The following is a 26,846-nucleotide window of genomic DNA, read 5'->3' as shown; positions in this document are numbered from 1 at the left end:
TGTGATTAACTTTGGCACAGTTGTTAAGAAATGTTATATCCATACACACGTAAGTTTTCATGCTTCTTGACATTATACGTTTTTAATTATAAAGAACATAATTTTTTTTAACAACAGATGTTCCTTTTCTGGAAAATCTATCAAAACGAAGTCAACACATTTTTATGCAGAATTTGATGTACCATTATTACAGATATCTGTGGAACAGAATTTTGATTTCTTCTTTTGATGGATTTTTACAGCTCTCCACATATCTGTGGAAAAAACCAAATTTTATGGTATTTCTCTTATATAATTGCTGTACTATTGTATGAAATGAAAATTCCTTCCACAGAATATTTCACTATGGTCTAGACTAGTTGCATAGCGAATTTAAGTACTTTAACGTCAACGATCTTCGAGGAAAAGATTCATAAAGTTTCCAAAATGTTATTTACGGGAAACCTGAATCAAAGATTTGACAGTGTTTCTGGAAGACCTTTCCTTCTGTGGGTGAACTAGTGCAAAGCTTATACATACCCCTCTTCATCTTCAAACTATGTTTTCTTTGGTTGTCATCTTCGGTTCATATGATTTTCAAACTGAATAGCAACAACATCAGCAAAGCAATGCTCCTGTTATCGATTTCCTTCAATATCGACATTGTGAAAGCTCCAAGATCAAATCCTAGCTTCTGTAGAGTTCGTAGTCTGCCAGTATTACTAAAGTGTAATAACTACATTTTACGGTAATAAGGCATATTGCGGATTCTAATAAATATACACACAATTTTCGTAATCTTTATTCCTTTACAGCCACTTATAAACAAACACCATAAACAAAAGAATGCAGAATCGGTGTCAGTGATGCTATTCCACAGCTTTCTTGACGTACTACACAAATATCCCCTGCATGGTGATCGCATAAAGGTGGAAGAATATGCTACAGGTATAAATAATAACAGGAAATACAGAGCAAGAAAGGGGCATGGTCCCTTGCAAGATTTTGCCAGTTATTATTTTTATCACACTTAGGAGTGGAATTGGAACATAATATATAGAAATTGAAATTTCAGTACCATGTAGTAAATGAAATGAAGAGCCAATAAAAAAAAAGAGAAGAAGTTGCTTCTGTTGTTACACTAACCGATATTGAGGATCTAGTTTCTAGTGTCTGTTTATAGGAAAGTAACTAATCAATTAGGTGCATAGTACCGCGCCCTTTGTACAACAACTTTGAAATGTGTGGTAGACCTTTCAAAGTCGATACTTCTCAAATGTGAGGTATCCACACCGTGTCGGGTTACGAGATACAATCGAGCGGCTGTGAAGAAGGTCAGCGTGAAAGGTCATCAGCTCGTTTTACAAGCAGAGGGTTTTGCGGAAATGTTGAAAGAAGCTTAACCAGCGGTTGCCCCAAAGAAGATGTTCAGTATCTCCTGTAATTGTGTTTAGAATAGTCTAATACACAATTTCAGGGTGGGGTCAACTAATGTCCTGAAGACACCACATTTCTCTTCCGCAGAGACCCGAAAAAAATAAAACAGGCATATAACAGTGTAAGTAGGCTGTTTATGTTTTCTTATTGGCAACGTTACATAGCGCTCTGTATGAAAATCACTGGCTGTGCTGTGTGCAGTATGTGGCTAGTTTGCATTGTTGTCTGCCATTGTAGTGTTGGGCAGCGGCAGGTGGATGTGAACAGCGCGTAGTATTGCGCAGTTGGAGGTGAGCCGCCAGCAGTGGTGGATGTGAGGAGAGAGATGGCGGAGTTTTGTAATTTGTCATGAACTGCTATACATATTATGACTATTAAGGTAAATACATTGTTTGTTCTCTATTAATATCTTTCATTTGCTAACTATCCCTATCAGTAGTTAGTGCCTTCTGTAGTTTGAATCTTTTATTTAGCTGGCAATAGTGGCGCTCGCTGTATTGCAGTAGTTCGAGTAACGAAGATTTTTGTGAGGTAAGTGATTTGTGAAAGGTATAGGTTAAAGTTAGTCAGGGCCATTGTTTTGTAGGGATTATTGAAAGTCAGATTGCGTTGCGCTAAAAAATATTGTGTGTCAGTTTAAGCTCAGTCGTGTATAAATTGTTCAAAGGGGACGTTTCAACAGTTCATACAGAAACATATAGCCATTCTTCTCAGTCCCTGTACGTCAATGCAATCCGAAGACTAGATGTATGGCACCGGAAATACTGACCTATGCTTTAAACTACACATTGATTGGCATAATATCAATGCAGAACCGTTAACGGTAGTGAACATATGATGTTACCTGTCATAATACAAAGTTTTGAAGCGGATGGTAGGTATGGGTGGTCTAAACCGTAAGAGCACTACCCGCGTAGGCAAGAATCGTTATTTGACTTCCTGTCTGATGTAAGTTTTAATATGATGGGCAGTTCTTACAAAGAAGCGATCTCGTTACATTAAGTGATGCGTGTCAATATTATGTTTCTCCATAGTGCTGAGCGATGTTAATCTGTAACTATGAATCGCTTATGAGGAAAGCCAAGACTGCCAGTCGGAGTTGATTTGTTTGTTGAAGAAGCACGGCTGTTTCGGCCTCGAGAAAAGCCCTTATCAGTTAGATTGTAGGATAAACAATCTAAAAAAAAGGACAGTATGAACTCGAATATTGATAAAAAGAAAAATTTTCTTTAGAGTTTAGGGGGAAACTGGAGAATCAGACAAAAAGTTCCGAAATACAATATTTAGTGTAGTAAATTACAACGTTAAAACAAAATTAAGTAACTAGAAGCCAAAATATGTTGGTTGTGTATCTTACTAATGAAAAGTGGGGAGAATCTAAAACGAGTACAGAGATAAAATTAACAACTTACTTGCTGCGCTGTAGAAAACTACGTCAAATATGGAGAAAACTGAAATGAGACACAAATTGAAGAAAGTAATGAAAAACGAACTGGATGCTAGAGAGGGAGAAGAAAGCACCACGAACTTCCACTACTAGTTCGTAAGATATGCATGTTCTACTACCGTGAATCGCTGTTTATTTCTAGCAGCGTTGAATTTATTACTTAATCTGTATTTTCTGATTTTTCATTTAGCTGTCATTCTGTTGGTTGCCACCATTCCCGCCAATTACCATTTTTTTTTTGCATATACTGGCATCTCCTTTCCGTATCCTGGACATTCCGGGAATTAATTCTCTGATTTTTATGGTAGAATGTTTCTTTAATGACATGCTGCCTTTTTCTTTTTGATTTTCTTGTATTTATAACAGTATGCCTGTTTTTATTACTTCCTTCATTACTACTTACGTTTAACGCTGTACTTACTACACTGGTCACGGCCTAAAAGCTCAGAAATCATGCTATTCGTTGTTAGACTCCTCCTTCGCAATATACGCTTGTGAATTGAAGCTTTGAATCTAATGGTTATCGTTATACACTCCTGGAAATGGAAAAAAAGAACACATTGACACCGGTGTGTCAGACCCACCATACTTGCTCCGGACACTGCGAGAGGGCTGTACAAGCAATGATCACACGCACGGCACAGCGGACACACCAGGAACCGCGGTGTTGGCCGTCGAATGGCGCTAGCTGCGCAGCATTTGTGCACCGCCGCCGTCAGTGTCAGCCAGTTTGCCGTGGCATACGGAGCTCCATCGCAGTCTTTAACACTGGTAGCATGCCGCGACAGCGTGGACGTGAACCGTATGTGCAGTTGACGGACTTTGAGCGAGGGCGTGTAGTGGGCATGCGGGAGGCTGGGTGGACGTACCGCCGAATTGCTCAACACGTGGGGCGTGAGGTCTCCACAGTGCATCGATGTTGTCGCCAGTGGTCGGCGGAAGGTGCACGTGCCCGTCGACCTGGGACCGGACCGCAGCGACGCACGGATGCACGCCAAGACCGTAGGATCCTACGCAGTGCCGTAGGGGACCGCACCGCCACTTCCCAGCAAATTAGGGACACTGTTGCTCCTGGGGTATCGGCGAGGACCATTCGCAACCGTCTCCATGAAGCTGGGCTACGGTCCCGCACACCGTTAGGCCGTCTTCCGCTCACGCCCCAACATCGTGCAGCCCGCCTCCAGTGGTGTCGCGACAGGCGTGAATGGAGGGACGAATGGAGACGTGTCGTCTTCAGCGATGAGAGTCGCTTCTGCCTTGGTGCCAATGATGATCGTATGCGTGTTTAGCGCCGTGCAGGTGAGCGCCACAATCAGGACTGCATACGACCGAGGCACACAGGGCCAACACCCGGCATCATGGTGTGGGGAGCGATCTCCTACACTGGCCGTACACCACTGGTGATCGTCGAGGGGACACTGAATAGTGCACGGTACATCCAAACCGTCATCGAACCCATCGTTCTACCATTCCTAGACCGGCAAGGGAACTTGCTGTTCCAACAGGACAATGCACGTCCGCATGTATCCCGTGCCACCCAACGTGCTCTAGAAGGTGTAAGTCAATTACCCTGGCCAGCAAGATATCCGGATCTGTCCCCCATTGAGCATGTTTGGGACTGGATGAAGCGTCGTCTCACGCTGTCTGCACGTCCAGCACGAACGCTGGTCCAACTGAGGCGCCAGGTGGAAATGGCATGGCAAGCCGTTCCACAGGACTACATCCAGCATCTCTACGATCGTCTCCATGGGAGAATAGCAGCCTGCATTGCTGCGAAAGGTGGATATACACTGTACTAGTGCCGACATTGTGCATGCTCTGTTGCCTGTGTCTATGAGCCCGTGGTTCTGTCAGTGTGATCATGTGATGTATATGACCCCAGGAATGTGTCAATAAAGTTTCCCCTTCCTGGGACAATGAATTCACGGTGTTGTTATTTCAGTTTCCAGGAGTGTAGATGAAAATAGCAGCTATATACACTCCTGCAAATTGAAATAAGAACACCGTGAATTCATTGTCCCAGGAAGGGGAAACTTTATTGACACATTCCTGGGGTCAGATACATCACATGATCACACTGACAGAACCACAGGCACATAGACACAGGCAACAGAGCATGCACAATGTCGGCACTAGTACAGTGTATATCCACCTTTCGCAGCAATGCAGGCTACTATTCTCCCATGGAGACGATCGTAGAGATGCTGGATGTAGTCCTGTGGAACGGCTTGCCATGCCATTTCCACCTGGCGCCTCAGTTGGACCAGCGTTAGTGCTGGACGTGCAGACCGCGTGAGACGACGCTTCATCCAGTCCCAAATATGCTCAATGGGGGACAGATCCGGAGATCTTGCTGGCCAGGGTAGTTGACTTACACCTTCTAGAGCACGTTGGGTGGCACGGGATACATGCGGACGTGCATTGTCCTGTTGGAACAGCAAGTTCCCTTGCCGGTCTAGGAATGGTAGAACGATGGGTTCGATGACGGTTTGGATGTACCGTGCACTATTCAGTGTCCCCTCGACGAACACCAGTGGTGTACGGCCAGTGTAGGAGATCGCTCCCCACACCATGATGCCGGGTGTTGGCCCTGTGTGCCTCGGTCGTTTGCCGTCCTGATTGTGGCGCTCACCTGCACGGCGCCAAACACGCATACGACCATCATTGGCACCAAGGCAGAAGCGACTCTCATCGCTGAAGACGACACGTCTCCATTCGTCCCTCCATTCACGCCTGTCGCGACACCACTGGAGGCGGGCTGCACGATGTTGGGGCGTGAGCGGAAGACGGCCTAACGGTGTGCGGGACCGTAGCCCAGCTTCATGGAGACGGTTGCGAATGGTCCTCGCCGATACCCCAGGAGCAACAGTGTCCCTAATTTGCTGGGAAGTGGCGGTGCGGTCCCCTACGGCACTGCGTAGGATCCTATGGTCTTCGCGTGCATCCGTGCGTCGCTGCGGTCCGGTTCCAGGTCGACGGGCACGTGCACCTTCCGCCGACCACTGGCGACAACATCGATGTACTGTGGAGACCTCACGCCCCACGTGTTGAGCAATTCGGCGGTACGTCCACCCGGCCTCCCGCATGCCCACTATACGCCCTCGCTCAAAGTCCGTCAACTGCACATACGGTTCACGTCCACGCTGTCGCGGCATGCTACCAGTGTTAAAGACTGCGATGGAGCTCCGTATGCCACGGCAAACTGGCTAACACTGACGGCGGCGGTGCACAAATGCTGCGCAGCTAGCGCCATTCGACGGCCAACACCGCGGTTCCTGGTGTGTCCGCTGTGCCGTGCGTGTGATCATTGCTTGTACAGCCCTCCCGCAGTGTCCGGAGCAAGTATGGTGGGTATGACACACCGGTGTCAATGTGTTCTTTTTTTTCATTTCCAGGAGTGTATGTTATATGTTATTTATTTACGTAGTAAATGATGTTTCGGTTTCCAAGTCCGTCGCCAGTCAATGATGAAAAGGAAATTATGATTGATAGTTCGACCGACTAAGAAGCCGTTTGAGACAATTCTTGATTCAGGAAGGAAAATTGCCGAATTCCTTTGAAAGGAACCATCACGTAAAATCTTACTCTGGATAACTGGACAGACATTGAACATCGCCTTTCAGCCCGCAGGCTAAGTGTCTCACCAGCACGTCATCTCGTCTGTTCGTCAGATAATTATTGACTAGTGTCAGAAACATGCTGCCATCATACTCTTTTACCGAATAAAAATAGGCAAGGTAAGGAGATGTGACAATATTAAGCAGAAACTCAGTGGCGCTACAAGGGGAGCTTCTGTTATGACCTGATGATACTACAACCGTCCAGTCATAACTGTGGATTCTTTGATTGCTCTGGGAGATGGTTGACTGGAACTACAACATATGAACTATTAGTTCACGTAATTATAACAATGATAAAATATTTACCTAACCTTATAAAATAGATTGCAACAGGAATGTGCCAGATATTTACAACTGTTTTTGAATATTAAAGCATCACCTAACGTCCACATTTACAATAGTCTTCTCTTGACGTCCAAGGTAGGTTCACAAGGTTCATAAAAATAGTACGCTCTACAGCACGAGTAACACATGAGCCCCAAATAGTCGATACTGTCTGCTTGACCAGAGGTCACGAACTGGGCTGAGCGATTGTATGCTCGATTGTATTCGTATATCGGCGTCTATGCGGCGGCGCTGCACAGCTGTATGGGATGTAGTGGCTCCGCTAGTGTCTCCCATTCGTCTGTGCGAACTGCAGCAAGAGATCGGTAACTTCTGCGGTATCGGTACGAGTTGCCGATTTTGTTGTGGCACCGCGAACTTTGGACGATACCACAGCTTCGGTAAACACATTACGAACTTCAGCACGAAGACTGTTGCACTCTGTAGCTGAATGTGCACACCAATCTAATTGAACAATATTCGCTCCAAAACGATAGACGTTCAGTTAAAAACGCCACTGAGGATGCTTACGTGGTGCATCATGTAATACCTCCACCTCATCTACACGGGAAGTCAGCATTCATAGAGGAATTAAAAAAAAGTTATGTACAGTCCTGAACTGCTGATCCACCACGACATACCCTAGCTGGCAAGGAATCGGCTACGATCCCTAAATCCACCCTGACGTCTTGCTCAACAGCTCGTTGGAGACACCTACATTCCCAATACCAAATGAACGGAACTGCGGAATGTAAACACTCCCTACTATCTACATGATCTAGCAGATCTTCAGAAAATGGTCAGAGGTTTTGAAAATATCTTGGGAGAACACACCCTGGTGATCCAACGGAATTCTTCGTTCCATAGCCCATGTGCATTGAGGAGGTAACTGAAACTACCCGTAGCATATACAATTTATATTTCACGGTTTTTTTCTCAATTTTTTTCTAATACTGTATGTGCCATACGATAAATAATTAGACGGAAAAGAGAAACTTTGAACAAAAGGAAAGCGAACCTGCTGTATTGCATAACAGTTTTCGCAAGAATAACTGGAAGAGACTAGCTTGACCAATCAGCAATTTTTGCTACAAGCCACTTTAATGTCCCGAGAGAATGTTCAGACTAGCAGTTATCTACCCTCCAATACTGGTTTGCAATGCTTAGTCACGTTACTGGGCTATGATTTTCTAGGCATCCGTCCCTCCGTCTTTTCTAATCTTGAGCTAGTTCTGTCACCTCTATAACCACTTCTCGCCAGCCGCGGTGGCGGAGCGGTTCTAGGCGCTTCAGTCCAGAACCGCGCGACTGCTACGGTCGCAGGTTTGAATCCTGCCTCGGGCATGGTTGTGTGTGATGTCCTTAGGTTAGTTAGGTTTAAGTAGTTCTAAGTACTAGGGGACTGATGACCTCATATGTTAAGGCCCATAATGCTCGGAGCCATTTTTTTAACCACTTCTCCCAACATCCTGTATTACGTATTGTGCATATACACACACACACAAAGAGGCACAGATTTGTGTTGCAAACGTTGATTTTCATTAACATTTCTCTAGTCTCAAGATTTATGCTTTATTTTACACACACACACCGCACAGATTTGTGCTCCAAACATAGATTTTCATTAACCTTTCTCTAGTCTTAACGTTTATGAAATGATAATTAAATGGACACCCTAGCTGCAAACAGGCGTTGATGTACTTCATTGGGGACATGTTGAAAATGTGTGCCCCTGACCGGGACTCGAACCCGGGATCTCCTGCTTACATGGCAGACGCTCTATCCATCTGAGCCACTGTGGGCACAGAGGATAGTGCGTCTGCAGGGACTTATCCCTTGCACGCTCCCCGTGAGATCCACATTCCCAACATGTCCACACCACTACATTCGTAGTGCGCCTAATAGATGTTTGCCCATCATACTCATTACTCGTGGCAGATTAATCTACCAAGTCCCGTACGAGTTCGGGCATAGAGTGTGCTTTCGCACAAGAAGGTCAATGGCCGGGAAGCCATATTTTAACTATGAAGTACATCAACGCCTGTTTGCAGCTAGGGTGTCCATTTAATTATCATTTCATTTCTAGCAAAGCTGCATGGTCATCCACGGTAACTGTTCTTTCGGGAACAGATACTACCGTCAAATATACTTAACGTTTATGCTTTATTTTATACAAAGCCATTTTGCTATGGTCGGTACTATTAGGCTTGTGTATAAGCTCGTAGGTTTTTTCTGTAAGTTCAATTAGCACGCAGATACACATAACAGAGACTTGAGTCGTCAATAATGTACTCTCCTGCGCTATTTAAAATAGTCTGCCAGCGTTGGGGTAACGTTTCGTTCCAACTACTGTAGAAATCACGTGGTTTTCAAGCTAAGAACTCATCGAGCCATGTTCCGAGCACATTTTCATCCGCAAAGGAAGTTCCTTCGAGGTTGTTAGATACAGAGCTGAAAAGGTGAAAATCTGAGGGCGCAAGATCAGTGAATAAGGTCGGTGCGAAACGACTTCCCAGTACAGCTCCTGTGTAGCGTTTTTGTATCACTTGAGGCATTCATCCTGGTCGTTGTTCTTGGATAGCGCCTCAGTTCAAAAAAAATGGTTCAAATGGCTCTGAGCACTATGGGACTCAACATCTATGGTCATCAGTCCCCTAGAACTTAGAACTACTTAAACCTAACTAACCTAAGGACAGCACACAACACCCAGTCATCACGAGTCGGAGAAAATCCCTGACACCGCCGGGAATCGAACCCGGGCGTGGGAAGCGAGAACGCTACCGCACGACCACGAGATGCGGACAGCGCCTCAGTTGTTGACAATAATTGTCAGCAGTGATGGTTACACCTGAGGGAAGCAATTTGTGATACACGACACCGTGGCTGCTCCAGCAAATGCATAACATTCTCATTTGTGTATGCGCGGCTCTTTGCACGGGGAGTTGTTTCTTTATTTGGGCTCAACCCTTCCTTTCTTTTCTTTAAGTTAGCATAAACAAACGATTTCTCGTCACCAGTAACGGTACGGGTAGGAATGGCCGGTACTGTTCATGAGCCAATTGATGAAGAGCAAGCAGATGCACTTTCGGCCACCTTCTGATTTTTGTGAATCTGACTTAAGGCATGCGGTACCAATACACCCGGTATTTTAACACTCCCCATTGCATGTAAATGTCGCACGATGATGGAATGATCACAGTTCATCACTTTTGCCACTTCTCGAGTACTCTCAAGTGTTCTCGAGTAAACTGATTTGGATCATTGTGGATTAATTCGTTTAAACGATCTTCATCAACCCCCGAAGGTCTTCCTGAACGTGGAGAGCCGCTACTGTAAAAATGATCCTCCTTAAAACGAGAAAAACATTTTCTCACCGTGCTCTGTCCAGTGGCATTATCCTCATACTCAGTACAAACATTTCTTGCTGCCTCCTCTGCAGTCACCCCTGTGTTGAACACAAACAGAAGAATATGTCGGAAATGTTCCGATTTCTCTACTTGGCACTCCATTTTCTAGCGTTCACAGTTCCATTAACTATCTCTAAATGACAAGATGACAATATGTCAACTAAAATGGCAACAGTGAACTACAAATAAAAATGAGGATCGATAAATAAACCCATGGAGATAGGAAAACCAACTTGAAAAACAGAAACGCTTCGAACTTATGCACCAACGTAATATACAGGGTGAGTCACCTAACGTTACCGTTGGATATATTTCGTAAACCACATCAAATACTGACGAACCGATTCCACAGACCGAACGTGAGGAGCGGAGCTAGTGTAATTGTTTAATACAAACCATACAAAAATGCACGGAAGTATGTTTTTTAACACAACCTACGTTTTTTTAAATGGAACCCCGTTAGTTTTGTTAGCACATCTGAACATATAAACAAATACGTAATCAGTGCCGTTTGTTGCATTGTAAAATGTTAATTACATCCGGAGATATTGTAACCTAAAGTTGACGCTTGAGTACCACTCCTCCGCTGTTCGATCGTGTGTATCGGAGAGCACTGCAACATACATCGCGTTTCTACAGAATGATCTGCCAACGTTGCTCGAAAATGTCCCACTGGAAACGCGTCGACGTATGTGGTATCAGCATGATGGTGCACCTGCACATTCCGCAATTAACACTAGGCTGACCCTTGACAGGATGTTCGACGGGCGTTTCACAGGACGTGGAGAACGCATAAATTGGCCAGCCCGTTCTCCTGATCTTACACCTCTGGACTTCTTTCTGTGGGGTACGTTAAAGGAGAATGTGTACCGTGATGTGCCTACAACCCCAGAGGATATGAAACAACGTATTGTGGCAGCCTGCGGAGACATTACACCAGATGTACTGCGGCGTGTACGACATTCATTACGCCAGAGATTGCAATTGTGTGCAGCAACTGATGGCCACCACATTGAACATCTATTGACCTGACATGTCGGGACACACTCTATTCCACTCCGTAATTGAAAACGGAAACCACGTGTGTACGTGTACCTCACCCCTCATGCTAATGTACATGTGCGCCAGTGAAAAAGACCAATAAAAAGGTGTTAGCATGTGGACGTAATGTGCTGTTCCAGTCTCTTCTGTGCCTAAGGTTCATCACCGTTCCCTTTGGATCCCTACGTAATTCGGTGCTCTCCGATACACACGATCGAACAGCGGAGGAGTGGTACTCAAGCGTCAACTTTAGGTTACAATATCTGCGGGTGTAATTAACATTTTACAATGCAACAAACGGCACTGATTACGTATTTGTTTATTGTTGTGGCGTAGCAAGACAGCCACACCACTCAGAGGTAGCCGAAAGGCACGCTAACTAATGCAGACGGGCGTGAAGTCTGAAACAGGATAACTATTGAATGGTAGCAAGAAAAGTACGTAGTTGCTTTATACTTAACTTTTATTCTCTGATGAATACAGCGTTCTTCTTGAGACATTTATACTATAACTCTCAAAGTAGGTAAGGCTAATGGCGCCTTGCTAGGTCGTAGTCATGTGCTTAGCTGAAGGCTATTCTAACTGTCTCTCGGCAAATGAGAGGAAGGCCTCGTACGTCTAGTCGCTAGCAATGTCGTCCGTACAACTGGGGCGAGTGCTAGTCCGTCTTTCTAGACCTGCCATGTGGTGGCGCTAGGTCTGCAAGTACTGATGGCGGCGACACGCGGGTCCGACATGTACTAATGGACCGCGGCCGATTTAAGCTACCACCTAGCAAGTGTGGTGTCTGGCGGTGACACCACATTTATATTTTCAGATGTGCTAACAAAACTAACGGGGTTCCATTAAAAAAACGTAGGTTTGTGTTGAGAAACATACTTCCGTGCATTTTTGTATGGTTTGTGTTAAACAATTACACTAGCCCCTCTCCTCACGTTCGGTCTGTGGAATCGGTTCGTCAGTATTTGATGTGGTTTACGAAATATATCTAGCGGTAACATTAGGTGACTCACCCTGTATAGTTTTTGTATCTTCGTTCCTTATCGATACTATTTCATTGGCAGAAAAAATCATCTGTCTCCTCAAGAGGCTGTTGTCCAAATTTTCTGCCATCCAGAAATTTCCACCTGCTGTGCACAGCCTAACCTTGGTTATCGTTTTTTATGAGCAAAATTTAGCATCGAGTAGTAGTCACTTTGTGTCATTAAAAAGCCGACTCCGTTTCTGTTAGCTTTCAGTGACTACAGTTATGTCATCAACCGAATCTTATCATGCATGATTCTTTATCAGTGACAAACAATTCCCACGTTAAGATAGTCCTTCACTTTTCAAATTGCCTCTTCAATACACAAATTAAATATCAGCTGTGATAAGTAGCAACCCTGCCTTGTATCATTCTTGACCTCTTGAATTACTTAGAAGTACTGATAACTCTTGTGTGTTCTTGATATCACACTATCTAAGAACGGAAAACATTTTACACTACCTGGCAAATAACAAAAGAAACACCCAGAAGACATGGTCGCTTGTCACTGTCAGTTTGTACACGTACGCACCGTCGTCCGCTATATACCCGAAAATGGGAGGAGTTGCAGTTATATCTGTGTCAAACAGAACGGTCAGTAAAGTGCATTTGTGTTGTTCGGTGTTTAATGTTGTTACCAGGCCGGACAAGCTATGTAAGGGGCGTGAACAGGGTCATGCGGGGGAGTTCAGTGGACTAGGGAATCAAGTCACACTAAGGAAGTTTTGAGAAAAAGAGACATAAAGTTTTTGCTGAGTAATTAATCGCAGGAAGAAGTTTACACCATATGAAAATGTTTGAACGAAAAGAGATTTTTTATAATGTATTCTCATATTCAAGAAGGGTAAACTTAAGTGCTATTATATGCTACTTTGAATAGATATTCTTTTGTGCACTGAACGCCCCCAAATGTCTCCGTGTACAGAAATGTCTCTTTTTGACCTTCACGAATTGCACAACCGAATATACAAGGGTTGGACAATGTATGGAAACACAGAAAACACAAGACATTAGAAACACAACACTTAACCTTCCCTAAAGTGGTGCAGACAACTCGTTGGTATTCGAAACAGCTGCCAGTCTTCTCGAAACGAATACATACAGGTCCTCTATGATTTTAAAAGGAATCTAATACCATTCTTCCTGGAAAATCGTGAGAGGAGGATGGAGAGGGATAGGGTTTGCGCATCCTTCTGTTCAAAGAGGACCATAAAGGCTCGCCGGCCGGAGTGGCCGAGCGGTTAAAGGCGCTACAGTCTGGAACCGCACGACCGCTACGGTCGCAGGTTCGAATCCTGCCTCGGGCATGGATGTGTGTGATGTCCTTAGGTTAGTTAGGTTTAAGTAGTTCTAAGTTCTAGGGGACTTATGACCACAGCAGTTGAGGCCCATAGTGCTCAGAGCCATTTGAACCATTTTTGAACCATAAAGGCTCAATGGTATTGAGATATCGTGGCTGTGGTGGCTAGAGGAGATGGGGCATTTCATTCTCGTGCTCACGTAACTAGTCCTGGACGATATAAGCTGTGGGAACACGGGTCCTGTTGTCTTGGCACACGGATCCACCATCGAGGAACAAACATTGTACCTTGGGATGGACCTGATCAGTTATATACGGTCAGACAACCCTTGGAACTAATGCGTACTTGCAGGGTAAGCATGTGGCAGAAAGCATGTGGCAGAAAATCCTAAGAAATTTTGGCCTTATGTCAAAGCGGTAGGTCGATCAAATCAAAATGTCCAGACATTCTGTCACCAAAATGGTACTTGATCCGCGTATCGACTCGTGCTGCACCTTGTGTTCAGATTGCATTGGTTTTCCTTTTATTCCCCTGAAATGTTTGTTTGATACGTTGTTTGTCATTAAGTGGCTGCTTGGTTCTCTTTTCTCTCTGCTATCGATATCGGCGTTTTTGCGTCCGGGAAACTGCTATGGAGGAAGTAAGATCTTTGACCGGTGGTAATTTCGTGTGGTGGCGCGGAAGTAGGGGCGTGCGCTCAGAGAGTGTGGTGGACACGGGAGGGCAGTGTGGCTCGCCAGCGCGGACCAGGCGTGGTCGGTTGTACCGAGTCGCCACGTGATGTATGTCGATTGTGTGTAACGAGCGGGTCGAGTTGACGGAAGAGCACCCCGCGGGTTGGTTGTATACGGAATCGGCCCACGAGTAGTTGCTGTTCATTTCACCTTGGTGGGACGTTAACAGGCTTCTTTAAGTCCTCCGTTTCAACACTGGAGTTTAAAAAGGAGACACCTAACATGAAGGAGCGGTCACTACCCGTCAACGTTGCAGAGAAGACGTGAACTCCGGCGACAGAGCGTGTTGTCGCGTGACCATGGCGTGTAGGGTACACTGGCGACGCGTGCGCGGTCGGATGTGTGGATCCTTGCCATCGGATGACGTGTACGGCCTGTTCGAGCATAATTGCAAGTTAAGTTAGTGGAAGGTTTTATCATTAAGTAATAAGTTTGCGTAACCAGTGTCTCTTCTGCCTTGTGGCCTCCAGCGATCGGGTTTCCTGTCCCCGGCACCGGTGTAACCGAAGACAGTGATCTTTCCTCCTCCTCTCGTTACTGCCCGATGGGAGGTGTAGTTTTGACAGTTTAATTGTTTCGCTATTCTGTCGTGTGTTATGAGTGAATTCATGCTTCTTGTTGGTTGATCATGTGGTCGCTCATCCAGGACTGTGTGGAGTAATATTTCCTTGCATGAGGTTAGCTCTAATTCTGTCAGCAAGTTAAACCATCTCATTACAAGTTTTCGCTGGCTAAAAGTCGGTGCAGTGACCAGCCTGAGAGTGGCAATTGTGTTTACGGGCGTATTTAAATTGGCCAGTATTCTGTCTAGCCTGAGCATCCCTCAGTGGATGATTTGTGGCCGCCTTACACGTGTCCGTCATATCTGTTATGTTCTAATGATATTCCAGGACAATTTTGTTTAAAAACTTTTTTTAAATTCCTTAATTCCTTTATTGCCATTAATCGTGTGTTTTCTGAGACCTTTGATTTTTTTTAATGGGGGTGTTGGTTGCTTCAGTACCTCACCGTACATTATTAACAAAGTTCTGTATTTAGTTTAGTAGCCTGTTTACTAATGTTCTTTAAATTTTTTTAAACTGTTGTATTGCTATAAATGACTTGATTGCCGTTAGCGGCGTGTCTTGAAAGGTTGTTTATTGCCGTACTGCTACTTTCTGTAAGGTATAAATAAAACATGTGTGTGTGAAATTCTCAACTTGACAGTAAACTACTAGAAATTTGGCCCCGTTTCCCAACTTGTGGTGTGGCTTGTAGTAACCGTAACCACTGTGTGTGTCAGTACTAAAACAGAGGATGACAGAATAAAGATCGAAATACTAAATGTCTTTTTCCAAAGCTGTTTCACAGAGGAAGAATGCGCTGTAGTTCCTTCTCTAGATTGTCGCACAGATGACAAAATGGTAGATATCGAAATAGATGACAGAGGGATAGAAAAACAATTAAAATCGCTCAAAAGTGGAAAGGCCGTTGGGCCTGACGGGATACCAGTTCGATTTTACTGTAGGAATCAGCTTGGGTTTCGAAAACGACGGTCGTGTGAAACCCAGCTCGCACTATTCGTCCACGAGACTCGGAGGGCCATAGACAAGGGTTCCCAGGTAGATGCCGTGTTTCTTGACTTCCGCAAGGCGTTCGATACAGTTCCCCACAGTCGTTCAATGAACAAAGTAAGAGCATATGGACTATCAGACCAATTGTGTGATTGGATTGAAGAGTTCCTAGATAACAGAACGCAGCATGTCATTCTCAATGGAGAGAAGTCTTCCGAAGTAAGAGTGATTTCAGGTGTGCCGCAGGGGAGTGTCGTAGGACCGTTGCTATTCACAATATACAGGGTTATTACAAATGATTGAAGCGATTTCACAGCTCTACAATAACTTTATTTTTTGAGATATTTTCAAAATGCTTTGCACACACATACAAAAACTCAAAAAGTTTTTTTAGGCATTCACAAATGTTCGATATGTGCCCCTTTAGTGATGCGGCAGACACAAGCCGATAATCAAGTTCCTCCCACACTCGGCGCAGCATGTTCCCATCAATGAGTTCGAAAGCATCGTTGATGCGAGCTCGCAGTTCTGGCACGTTTCTTGGTAGAGGAGGTTTAAACACTGAATCTTTCACATAACCCCACAGAAAGATATCTCATGGGGTTAAGTCGGGAGAGCGTGGAGGCCATGACATGAATTGCTGATCATGATCTCCACCACGACCGATCCATCGGTTTTCCAATCTCCTGTTTAAGAAATGCCGAACATCATGATGGAAGTGCGGTGGAGCACCATCCTGTTGAAAGGTGAAGTCGGCGCTGTCGGTCTCCAGTTGTGGCATGAGCCAATTTTCCGCGGGCTACGCATGAATCTTGCCCGCACGCGTTCAACCGTTTCTTCGCTCACGGCAGGCCGACCCGTTGATTTCCCCTTACAGAGGCATCCAGAAGCTTTAAACTGCGCATACCATCGCCGAATGGAGTTAGCAGTTGGTGGATCTTTGTTGAACTTCGACCTGAAGTGTCGTTGCACTGTTATGACTGACTGATATGAGTGCATTTCAAGCACGACATACGCTTTCTCGGCTCTTGTCGCCATTTTGTCTCACTGCGCTCTCGAGCGCTCTGACGGCAGAAACCTGAAGTGCGGCTTCAGCCGAACAAAACTTTATGAGTTTTTCTACGTATCTGTAGTATGTCGTGACCATATGTCAATGAATGGAGTTACAGTGAATTTATGAAATCGCTTCAATCATTTGTAATAGCCCTGTACATAAATGACCTTGTGGATAACATCGGAAGTTCACTGAGGCTTTTTGCGGATGATGCTGTAGTATATCGAGAGGTTGTAACAATGGAAAATTTTACTGAAATGCAGGAGGATCTGCAACGAATTGACGCATGGTTCAGGGAATGGCAATTGAATCTCAATGTAGGCAAGTGTAATGTGCTGCGAATACATAGAAACAAAGATCCTTTATCATTTAGGTACAATATAGCAGGTCAGCAACTGGAAGCAGTTAATTCCATAAATTATCTGGGAGTAGGCATTAGGAGTGATTTAAAATGGATTGATCATATATAGTTGATCGTCGGTAAAGCAGATGCCAGACTGAGAAGCATCCTAATGAAATGCAATCGGAAAACAAAGGAAGTAGGTTACAGTACACCTGTTCACCCACTGCTTGAATATTGCTCACCAGTGTGGGATCCGTACGAGGTGGGGTTGATAGAGGAGATAGAGAAGATCCAACGGAGAGCAGCGCGCTTCGTTACAGCATCATTTAGTAATCGTGAAAGCGTTACGGAGATGACTGATAAACTCCAGGGGAAGACTCTGCAGGAGAGACGCTCAGTAGCTCGGTAGGGGCTTTTGTTGAAGTTTCGAGAACATACCTTCACCGAGGAGTCAAGCAGTATATTGTTCTCTACTACGTATATCTCGCGAAGAGACCATGAGGATAAAGTCAGGGAGATTAGAGCCCACACAGAGGCATACCGACAATCTTTCTTTCCACGAACAATACGAGACTGGAACAGAAGGGAGATCCGGTAGAGGTACTCGAAGTACCCTCCGACACACACCGTCAGGTGGCTTGCGGAGTGTGGATGTAGATGTAGATGGAATACCATGATACAGCTGCCCAAATAATTGCAGAATCCCCGCCATGTCCTTTGGAATGTAAACTTGGCCAGAAGTTGGAAACAGTCTGAGACAAGGTTCATCCAACACATGTCTGCCTATTACACATTTCGACCCTCTTCAACTGTCGGCGGTCTCTGTCTGTCAACAGACGAGGTCGGCCTGTATAGTGTTTGTGCTGCACGTGTCCCTTCACGTTTCCACTTCACTATCACATCGGAAACAGTGAACCTATGGATGTTTACGAGTGTGGAAATCTCGCGTACAGACGTACGGCACAAGTGACACCCAATCACCTGACCACGTTCAAAGTCCGTGAGTTCCTAGGAGCGCCCCATTCGGCTCTCTCACGATGTCTAATGATTAGTGAGGTCACTGATACGGAGTACCTGGCAGTAGGTGGCAGCAAAATGGACCTAATATGAAAAAAGTATGTTTTTGTGGGTGTCCGGATACTTTTGATCACGTAGTGTATCTACGTGACGTCCAGGGGTGGAAACCATATAGTACCCTTAGTGTTCGCTTTTGTGCAATCGATACCTTTTTTCTGAGTGGTGAGTTACCCCAGAAAATTGTACCATTATACATCATTGAATGCACATACGCGAAATGTGTCAGGAGGTAGATTCACCTGTTTCCAAGATTAGCAGTTATACAAAGAGTAAAAGTAGCTGAATTTAATTGTTTGAGAAGCTCATGAATACGGTTCTTCCAGTTCATCAGTATGTACACCCCTAAATTTGGAGTATTCGGCCTCATTTCTTGAGTCTTATTCGTGCACTATTTCACTTGTTGATATGACACTATTTCTTGTACAGAATTGAGTATAGTGCGTTTCCCCTTAAAACTGAATCTCCCCTATCATGCTCTTATCTGATACCCACACTTTGAATTGGCCTAATTTATTCTGAGCAACTATAAAGTTTATCCAAATGTTGTTCCCATCTTCTCTTAATATCCTCTGTTCACATTACCCAGTTATCTCATTTATTATGAAGTAATGTGTTCCCTGTTCTATGTTCCCTAAAGTGATCGTTTATTAGTCCTCGTGTAGCACCTAAACTGACCTGTTACAATGTTGCATCTATTTAACGGCATTTACCCTCCATCTTCTTGTAAAGCCATCAGACGATCAAAACAAATTGCAATATGATTTAGGCAAGATATCTGTATGGTGCAAAAAGTGGCAGTTGATTTAAAATAATGAAGAGTGTGAAGTATCCACATGAGAACTAAAAGAAATCCCTAAAATTTCGGTTACCCGATAAAACACAAATCTAAAGGCTCTAAATTCAACTAAATACTTAGGGATTACATTAACGAATTACTTAAATTGGAACGGTAACATAAATAATGTTTGGGGAAAGTAAACCAAAGTTTGTGATTTATTAACAGAACACTTAGAAAATACAACAGGTCCACTAAAGAGACCGCTTACACTACGCTTATCCGCCCTCTTCTGGAGTACAGGAAGTTTATTCGCAGTTGCGTAAGCGGGACGCTTTTGATGGAATGACGACGTGCAAAATTTGTGGCGAACCGGAACTCTAATCCGAATTTCCTCTTATTGCGAGCAGTCGCTTCAAAAACTTAGGCACCCAAACACGCTTCAAGGCCAGACGCAAACTTCCATAGGTCGTCGACCATGTGTCATTAACCTGCATTTTTTCGCTTATTGTAATTCGCGTAGAGGGAAGATATTTAGTCGAAAGTCATTAGCCTGGTATCGGCTGATAAATACCATATTGACAGAGTCCAAAGAAAAGCAGCTCGGTTTGTGTTGTCACGAAATAGGGCAGAGATTTCCACGTTTATGATGCGCCAACCGGGGTGGAAATCAATAAAACAGAGTGGATTTCTGTTGGGGCAGGATCTTCTCATGAAATTTCAGTGAGCAAAATTCCGCTCAGAGTGCCAAAATATTTTGTGGGTGCCCACCTACATAGGGAGAAACAATCGTCATTATAAAGTAAGAGAAATTAGATTTAAGTGTTCACTTTTCCCACGCGCTGTTAGAGAGTGAAACGGTAGAAAAATGGCCCGAAGGTGGTTCAGTGAACATCTACATCTATATCTACATGGATACTCACACTTAAGTGCCTGGCAGAGGGTTCATCGAACCACGTTTACAATAATTCTCTATTATTCTACTCTCGACCAGCGCGTGGGAAAAACGAACACCTATATCTCTCCGTGCGAGATCTGACTTCTATTTTATTCCGTTGATAGTTTCTCCCTATGTAGGTCGGTGTCAACAAGATATTTTCGCATTTGGAGCAGAAAGTTGGTGATTGAAATTTTGTGAGAAAATCCCGCTGCAAGGAGAAATGCCTTTTTTTTAGTGATGTCCACTCCAAATCCTATATCGTGTCCGTGACACTCTCTCCTCTATTTCACACTAGTACAAAACGTGTTGTCCTTAAAACATTTTCGATGTACACCATTAATCCTATCTGGTAAGGATCCCACATCCGACATGGCACAGAAGTACTCCAAGACAGGACGACAAGTGTAGTGTAGACTGTTTCTTTAGTAGATCCTTTGCATCTTCAACGTGTTCTGCCAATAAAACGCAGTATTTGGTTGGCCTTCCTCATAATATTTTCTATGTGTTATTTACAGTTTAAGTTGTTGGTAACTCTAATTACCAGGTATTTAGTTGAATTTACGGCATTTAGATCTGATTGATTTATCATCTAACAGTAGTTTCACGGATTCCTTTTAGTACTCACGTGGATGACCTCACACTTTTCATTAATTAGGATCAACTGCAAATTTCGCACCATGCAGATATCCTATCTAAATCGTTTTGTAATTGATTTTTATCTTTTGATGACTTTACTTGACGATAAACAACAGCAGCATCTGCTAACAACCTAAGACGGCTGCTCGGATTGTCTCCTAAATCGTTTATTTAGATAAGGAACACCAGAGGGCCCATGACACTACCTTGGTGAGCGCCAGAAATCACTTCTGTTTTACTCTATGCGAGACACTTAATTGTGAAACGCAGACTAATAATTTAGATGCGGGTTATTTCTTCTGTACGTGCCTTAAATTTACAGTTATTTGCTTTTCTAAGGTTCTACCTTGTTGTTCTTCAAGGCTGTTTCCACAGGCCGTGAATGCTTATAATTTAAGATAAGTTAGGTGAACGATATCAGGGGTCAGGTTTGGCTGCGTACTGTAATACCACAACCCCTTTTGGGATCCTGTATACTTTTCCAGTCTCATCCCGACTCTCCCGAAGAAGGCATATATCACTAATTGACACCAATATAAACTGCTGCTTTGACTTTGTTTTATCTGGTTATCTGGATTCGAATACACCGAAGATTCTTTGTGCAGCAAATTAATAATTTGCACTAATTTAAACTATTGTTTTACATTGTTTACGTTGCGCCTCACCGCTGTGTAGAATGAAGGAAACATGTTGGATTAAAAGTTAATGTATCATCACAATTTGCACATAATACAAACTACAGACACATGGTAGGAATAAAATTACTGTTGTAATTATGGAGTAATTAACCATTAAAGTTCCGATATTTCTGGTCATCAAGAGACAGCCACTTTTAAGCTTTGTTAAATAAAAAAAAACTATTTGTATCCCTGATAGAAATATGACATGACGATTTTTCAGTCAGAATTAAGCGTACTCATGCTTTAATTGGTGTTAGTTAACAGAACTGTAATTACGACCATATAGAAATGAAAAATTTTATTCGTACGAAATTTAATTAGTTGAATTCAATAAAACCATTTGCTCTGTTCACGTGAAAATGATAGTATGATATTCCTTTGTCAGTAAAATAATACACACATTAAAAAAAGCTTTGCATCACCCCGGTTCCGAGAGTTCCGGAACCTGTACAGAAAATTGGAAAATCAACATAAACATCATTTCCGCCCTTTTATTGCTCATGAAAACCACACACTGCATGTAGTATCACTATACAGCGAGACCTTCAGAGGTGCTGGTCCAGATTGCTGTACACACCAGTATTTCTAATACCCAGTACCACGTCCTCTTGCACTGATGCATCCCTGTATTCATCATGGCATACTATCCACAAGTTCATCAAGGCACCGTTGGATCAGATTGTCTCACTCCTCAACGACGATTCGGCTTGAATCCCTCAGAGTGGTTGGTGGGTCACGCCGTCCATAAACAGCACATTTCAATCTATCCAAGGCATGTGCGATAGGGACTATGTCCAGAGAACATGCTCGCCACTCTCCTCGAGCGATGTCGTTATCCTGAAGGAAGTCATTCACAAGATGTGCATGATGGCGGTGAGAATTGTCGTCCATGAAGACGAATGCCTCGCCAATATGCTGCCGATATGGTTGCACTATGAGTCGGACGATGGCATTCATGTATCGTACAGCCGTTACGGCGCCTTCCATGACCACCAGTGGCATACGGCGGACCCACATAATGCCACCCCAAAACAGCAGGGAATCTCCACCTTGCTGCACTCGCTGGGCAGTGTGTTTAAGGCGCTCAGCCTGACCGGGTTGCCTCCAAACAAGTCTCTGACGATATTCTGGTTCAAGGCATATGCAGCACTCATCGGTAAAGAAAACGTGATGCCAATCCTGAGCGGTCCATTAGGAATGTTGTTGGGCCCATCTGTACTGTGCTGCATGGTGTCGTGGTTGCGAAGATGGACCTCGCCAAGGATGTTGGGAGTGAAGTTGCGCATCATGCAGCCTATTGCGCTCAGTTTGAGTCATAACATGACGTCCTGTGGCTACACAAAAAGCGTCATTCAACATGGTGGCATTGCTGTCAGGGTTCCTCTGAGTAATAATCTGTGGGTAGTGGTCATCAACTGCCGTAGTAGCTCCTGGCCGGCATGTTATCGACAGTTCCTGTCTCTTTATATCTCCTCCATGTCCGAACTACATCGGTTTGGTTCACTCCGAGACACCTGGACACTTCCCTTGTTCCTGGCACAAAGTGACAATGCAGATGGCATCGAACCGTGGTATTGACCGTCTAGACACGGTTGAACTACAGACAACAAGAGCCGTGTATGTCCATCCTGGTGGAATGACTGGAACTGGTCGGCTGTCGGACCCCCTTCATCTAATAGGCGCTGCTCATGCATGGTTGTTTACATCTTTGGGTGGGTTTAGTGACATCTCTGAACAATCAAAGGGACTGTGTTCGTGATACAGCACCCACAGTCAAGTTCTGGGAACCGGGCTGATGCAAAACTGTTTTTGATGTGTGTATATGCAAATTAACAAACTATATTGTTGCAGTGATAAAACATGTAATTTATAGTCTTAATAGAAACAGATTATTTCCTGTCTTTGTGTGACATTATGTACTTTTATTTCTTGAAAAGTTCTGTGTCATTTGGGAAAATATATGTAAAAACTTTAACTGTATAAATCCAAAATTCAGCATGTAACAATGATAGTAAGTGTTTAAAACCATATAAATAGAGGCGATTTGTGGGCCACCATAGGTCAGTCTTGGACCGAATTTTGTTTCAACAGCATGTAGTCAAACTTTGTACATTCGCCGCCGAATCGTGGGAAAAAAGTTCTCTGTGAACAAGAAATACTGAGACCTATTTCTACCATTGCCTGATTCCCGTGTGGCGATGCAATAACATCAAGATGAACCGTGGCAGCATTAAGAAGCAGCACCCCAGAATACACAAGATACCTATTATTTATCTGGTGGAATATATCCGTAATATGACGTGGTATATTGTTAAGCAACAATACACATCCCAAACTTCCCCACACAAAAATATTTTTGCCATATCATATTACGGTACATATCAAGTTCATTATACGTTTGTAAGTCTGTAAGAGGCTACTACCGAACAGTGCTCCCAACCGTGTGTGTGGTGGTGCTGATTTGGTACTTACAGCCGTTGCCGTTGGAGGCCGTCCAGGAGTCGCCGTCCAGAGAAAGTCTTATGAGGCCTTCAGCTCGGCCCAAAAGGGTCGCGGCGGCTAGCAGCGTCAACGTCAGTGTCTTCATGGTCGTGGTCATGGCGAGCTTCTCCATGGCTGCCCGCCCCTCACTGCGATGTCGCCTCACTGCCCGCAGACGGCTCTTAAGGCCGGGCTTATCAGCTACCCAGGCTTATCACGATCCACTGGCGAGTGTCGTCAGGGAACACTACTCGACTTCTATTCGCGTGACGCCTTGTGCAATACCTGCCAAAGAGCGCGGGACATATCGGGAAGTCGAAATAGGAGGGAAGGGATCTCAACAAAGTGTGTGCGTGTGTGTGTTGGTCGTTAGTTTTAATGATATACACCATGAGGCAAATAGTCTCAGGACGCCACTCGGAGTGCGCCATGTGTGAAATCACACTGTACATCAGAGCGTCAGTATGTATAAGCATAGGCATTAGGCGTCGAGATCACAAGTTCTCAACCAGTTTTGCCGCACCGCCCCCTTTTCAAAAAGCAAATAATGTTCATCGGCCCCTACCAGGAAAATGCAACCTGACTCCATTTATAGAAATCAATAATGTAACCCATAGTTAAGCCTACATTACGGGACAGTGATTGGAAACTGCTCTTCATAAATGAACAACCTTTTTCATGGAAAAATTACAGTTTTTAAAAATAATTTTACCAAAATATATTAATAATACTGCTGCAGATCTCAATGTCTGATTAATAAATATGTATCACTAAAAACAAAATAACGTTAACAGTGCGAGGGCAGAGCCTAGCATAGTGATACTACTTTCTAAATATTTGGTGTCATATTTGTCATCACCAATCCTTGATCGCTTTATTCCAGTATTAACAATCTGTTGATTTTCTTTTTTATGTAGCTGTTGACTCTTTCGGCTAAATATTATGACGGGAATGTACTGAAGTATTTCTTTGGTGCAGTGAATCACGGTGAAAACAATATGGCCTGGAGTGCTATTTTGAAAGCGCTAATTGTTTAGGAACTAATTAACCTTTGCAGGCGGATGGAAACGAGAGTCAATGTTCATCACAACAAGCGTCCTAGCGTCCTGTGTATTCCCTCCTCTGTATTACTACAGAATACACGCACTGCCCAGATTGGTACTCTGAATGCAGAGCGTGCAATAGGCCATAGCTGTGGTGTCCTGTCTCGTCAAGATAAAACACAAAAGTACTAAGTTCAGCAACCTGCTGACTTCTTAAGATGCCCCTGCGCAGGAGCAGCCCATAGGTCGTGGTCACCGGCTGACTTGATGTGAGGCTGAAAGAAAGTTACTAGCGGGAGGGCTAATGCGCTCTTAACTACCGAATGATAAATCCAATTTAAAGTTGAGGAGTACCAGTGACGTTGCTGTTAAATGATACTACACATGTTCGACCACAATGTCAAGCCTTATACACTGCAAACAATTAATAATTATCTTTGTTCGTAAAGCACTGTACACAAATCACTTAACCAAATAAGTTCTTACTTACACACACTACTCTGCACCGCACGCAGTTACGGTACATTAATATTTCCATAACCGGTGAGAAAATAAGGAATTATACGTGCGGCACGTCTGCTTCATCTGCAAGTTCACACCTCCAACACTCGACTGCAACTGTGACAGTTATCTTGGTTCACATTGTTGGTGCACTGGAAGTACACGAAGTGCTTCGTCTACATTACATCACAATATCGAAGTTATGAAAGAAAACAGGGAATTAAAGAATCTGAATAAACGGTATGATCTCTTACTAAAGAAGGAATCTGCCATAAATATTAATCAAACATTAATACAGATACAAAGAAACGTAAAGAAATGAAAAAAAAAATTGTCTGCACCTCACTCTACCTCATACGCCACATATGAGGTAACAGTATCCCTTTTGAATTATGAAGTGAGGCATGCGAGTAAAAGCCAGCCCAACACCGATAATTCCAATTCTAAGCGTAATTGTAAGCCTACAGTTAAAGCTTGGCAACCTGATGCAAACATTTTACAAAAAATTACAACGGCGAGGAGAAACATCCGTCAGGCGGCTTTCGCAAAAGAGAGGTGTCAAAATGTACATCTTAACAACCCGCACACATGAAATATTACCACGTTTCACGAATTCAGAAATAATTTCTAGATAATAAAGCAAATAGGGTCAATTATTGCGAGTGGTTGCTAAAACAGATTCTGGATGGTGAACTTGACAAGACACACTATTTTTTGAACGATGAAGTTTTGTCTTACCTTTCCGACAATTTGAAAAGCCATAATAATTGCTACCGTTCAAACGAAAACACTGACCGCGTGCATGAAATTTCCCTTTGTGATTACATACAAATAGGTTCTTTGAAACCACTGTCAATATGGACTTTTATCCTAGACTTACTATTAGCAAAAAAAAAAAAAAAGGTTCAAATGGCTCTGAGCACTATGGGACTTAACATGTGTGTTCATCAGTCCCCTAGAACTTAGAACTACTTAAACCTAACTAACCTAAGGACATCACACACATCCATGCCCGAGGCAGGATTCGAACCTGCGACCGTAGCAGTCCCGCGGTTCCGGACTGAGCGCCTAGAACCGCTAGACCACCGCGGCCAGCTACTATTAGCAAAAGGAACATGAAAGGCAGTACTGCTTTCTATACTGCTACTTGCCACACGTCTCGTCTGTCGATATGTGGTATTCATGAAACTTTCGCAAAAGAACGCACCAATGGTAATGGTTCTCCGCACTTGTCTGCTCTCGATTTTTATTTCTGGAGATAGTTAGGAGGTAACATGTACGAAAGTATTCCTAACGACAGATAAACGGAAGGAAAACATAAGGCTGAAAGCTGAAGCAACCAATATTATAGCTCTGAGTGAACTGAGTTTGAATGAGAGTTCAAAAAATGGTTCAAATGGCTCTGAGCACTATGGGACAACATCTGTGGTCATCAGTCCCCTAGAACTT

The 26,846-nt window shown here is 43.8% G+C and overlaps 1 protein-coding gene across 1 annotated transcript in view; it reads right to left on the bottom strand.

The window, feature by feature from the left end:
• The window catches only part of LOC126188176 (beta-mannosidase-like), a 317,638-nt gene extending 293,645 nt beyond the window's left edge, over positions 1–23,993 (bottom strand). The window contains exon 1 of the mRNA XM_049929697.1: positions 23,845–23,993. Coding sequence (XP_049785654.1) covers positions 23,845–23,986 — 142 coding nt within the window. The 5' untranslated portion in view covers positions 23,987–23,993. The remainder of the gene's footprint in view (positions 1–23,844) is intronic.
• Between the last annotated feature and the right edge of the window lie 2,853 nt (positions 23,994–26,846).

Source organism: Schistocerca cancellata, chromosome 5 (genome assembly GCF_023864275.1).
Source record: "Schistocerca cancellata isolate TAMUIC-IGC-003103 chromosome 5, iqSchCanc2.1, whole genome shotgun sequence".
Classification (NCBI taxonomy): Eukaryota; Metazoa; Arthropoda; class Insecta; order Orthoptera; family Acrididae; genus Schistocerca; species Schistocerca cancellata.
This window is presented reverse-complemented; position numbering and strand designations above follow the sequence as displayed.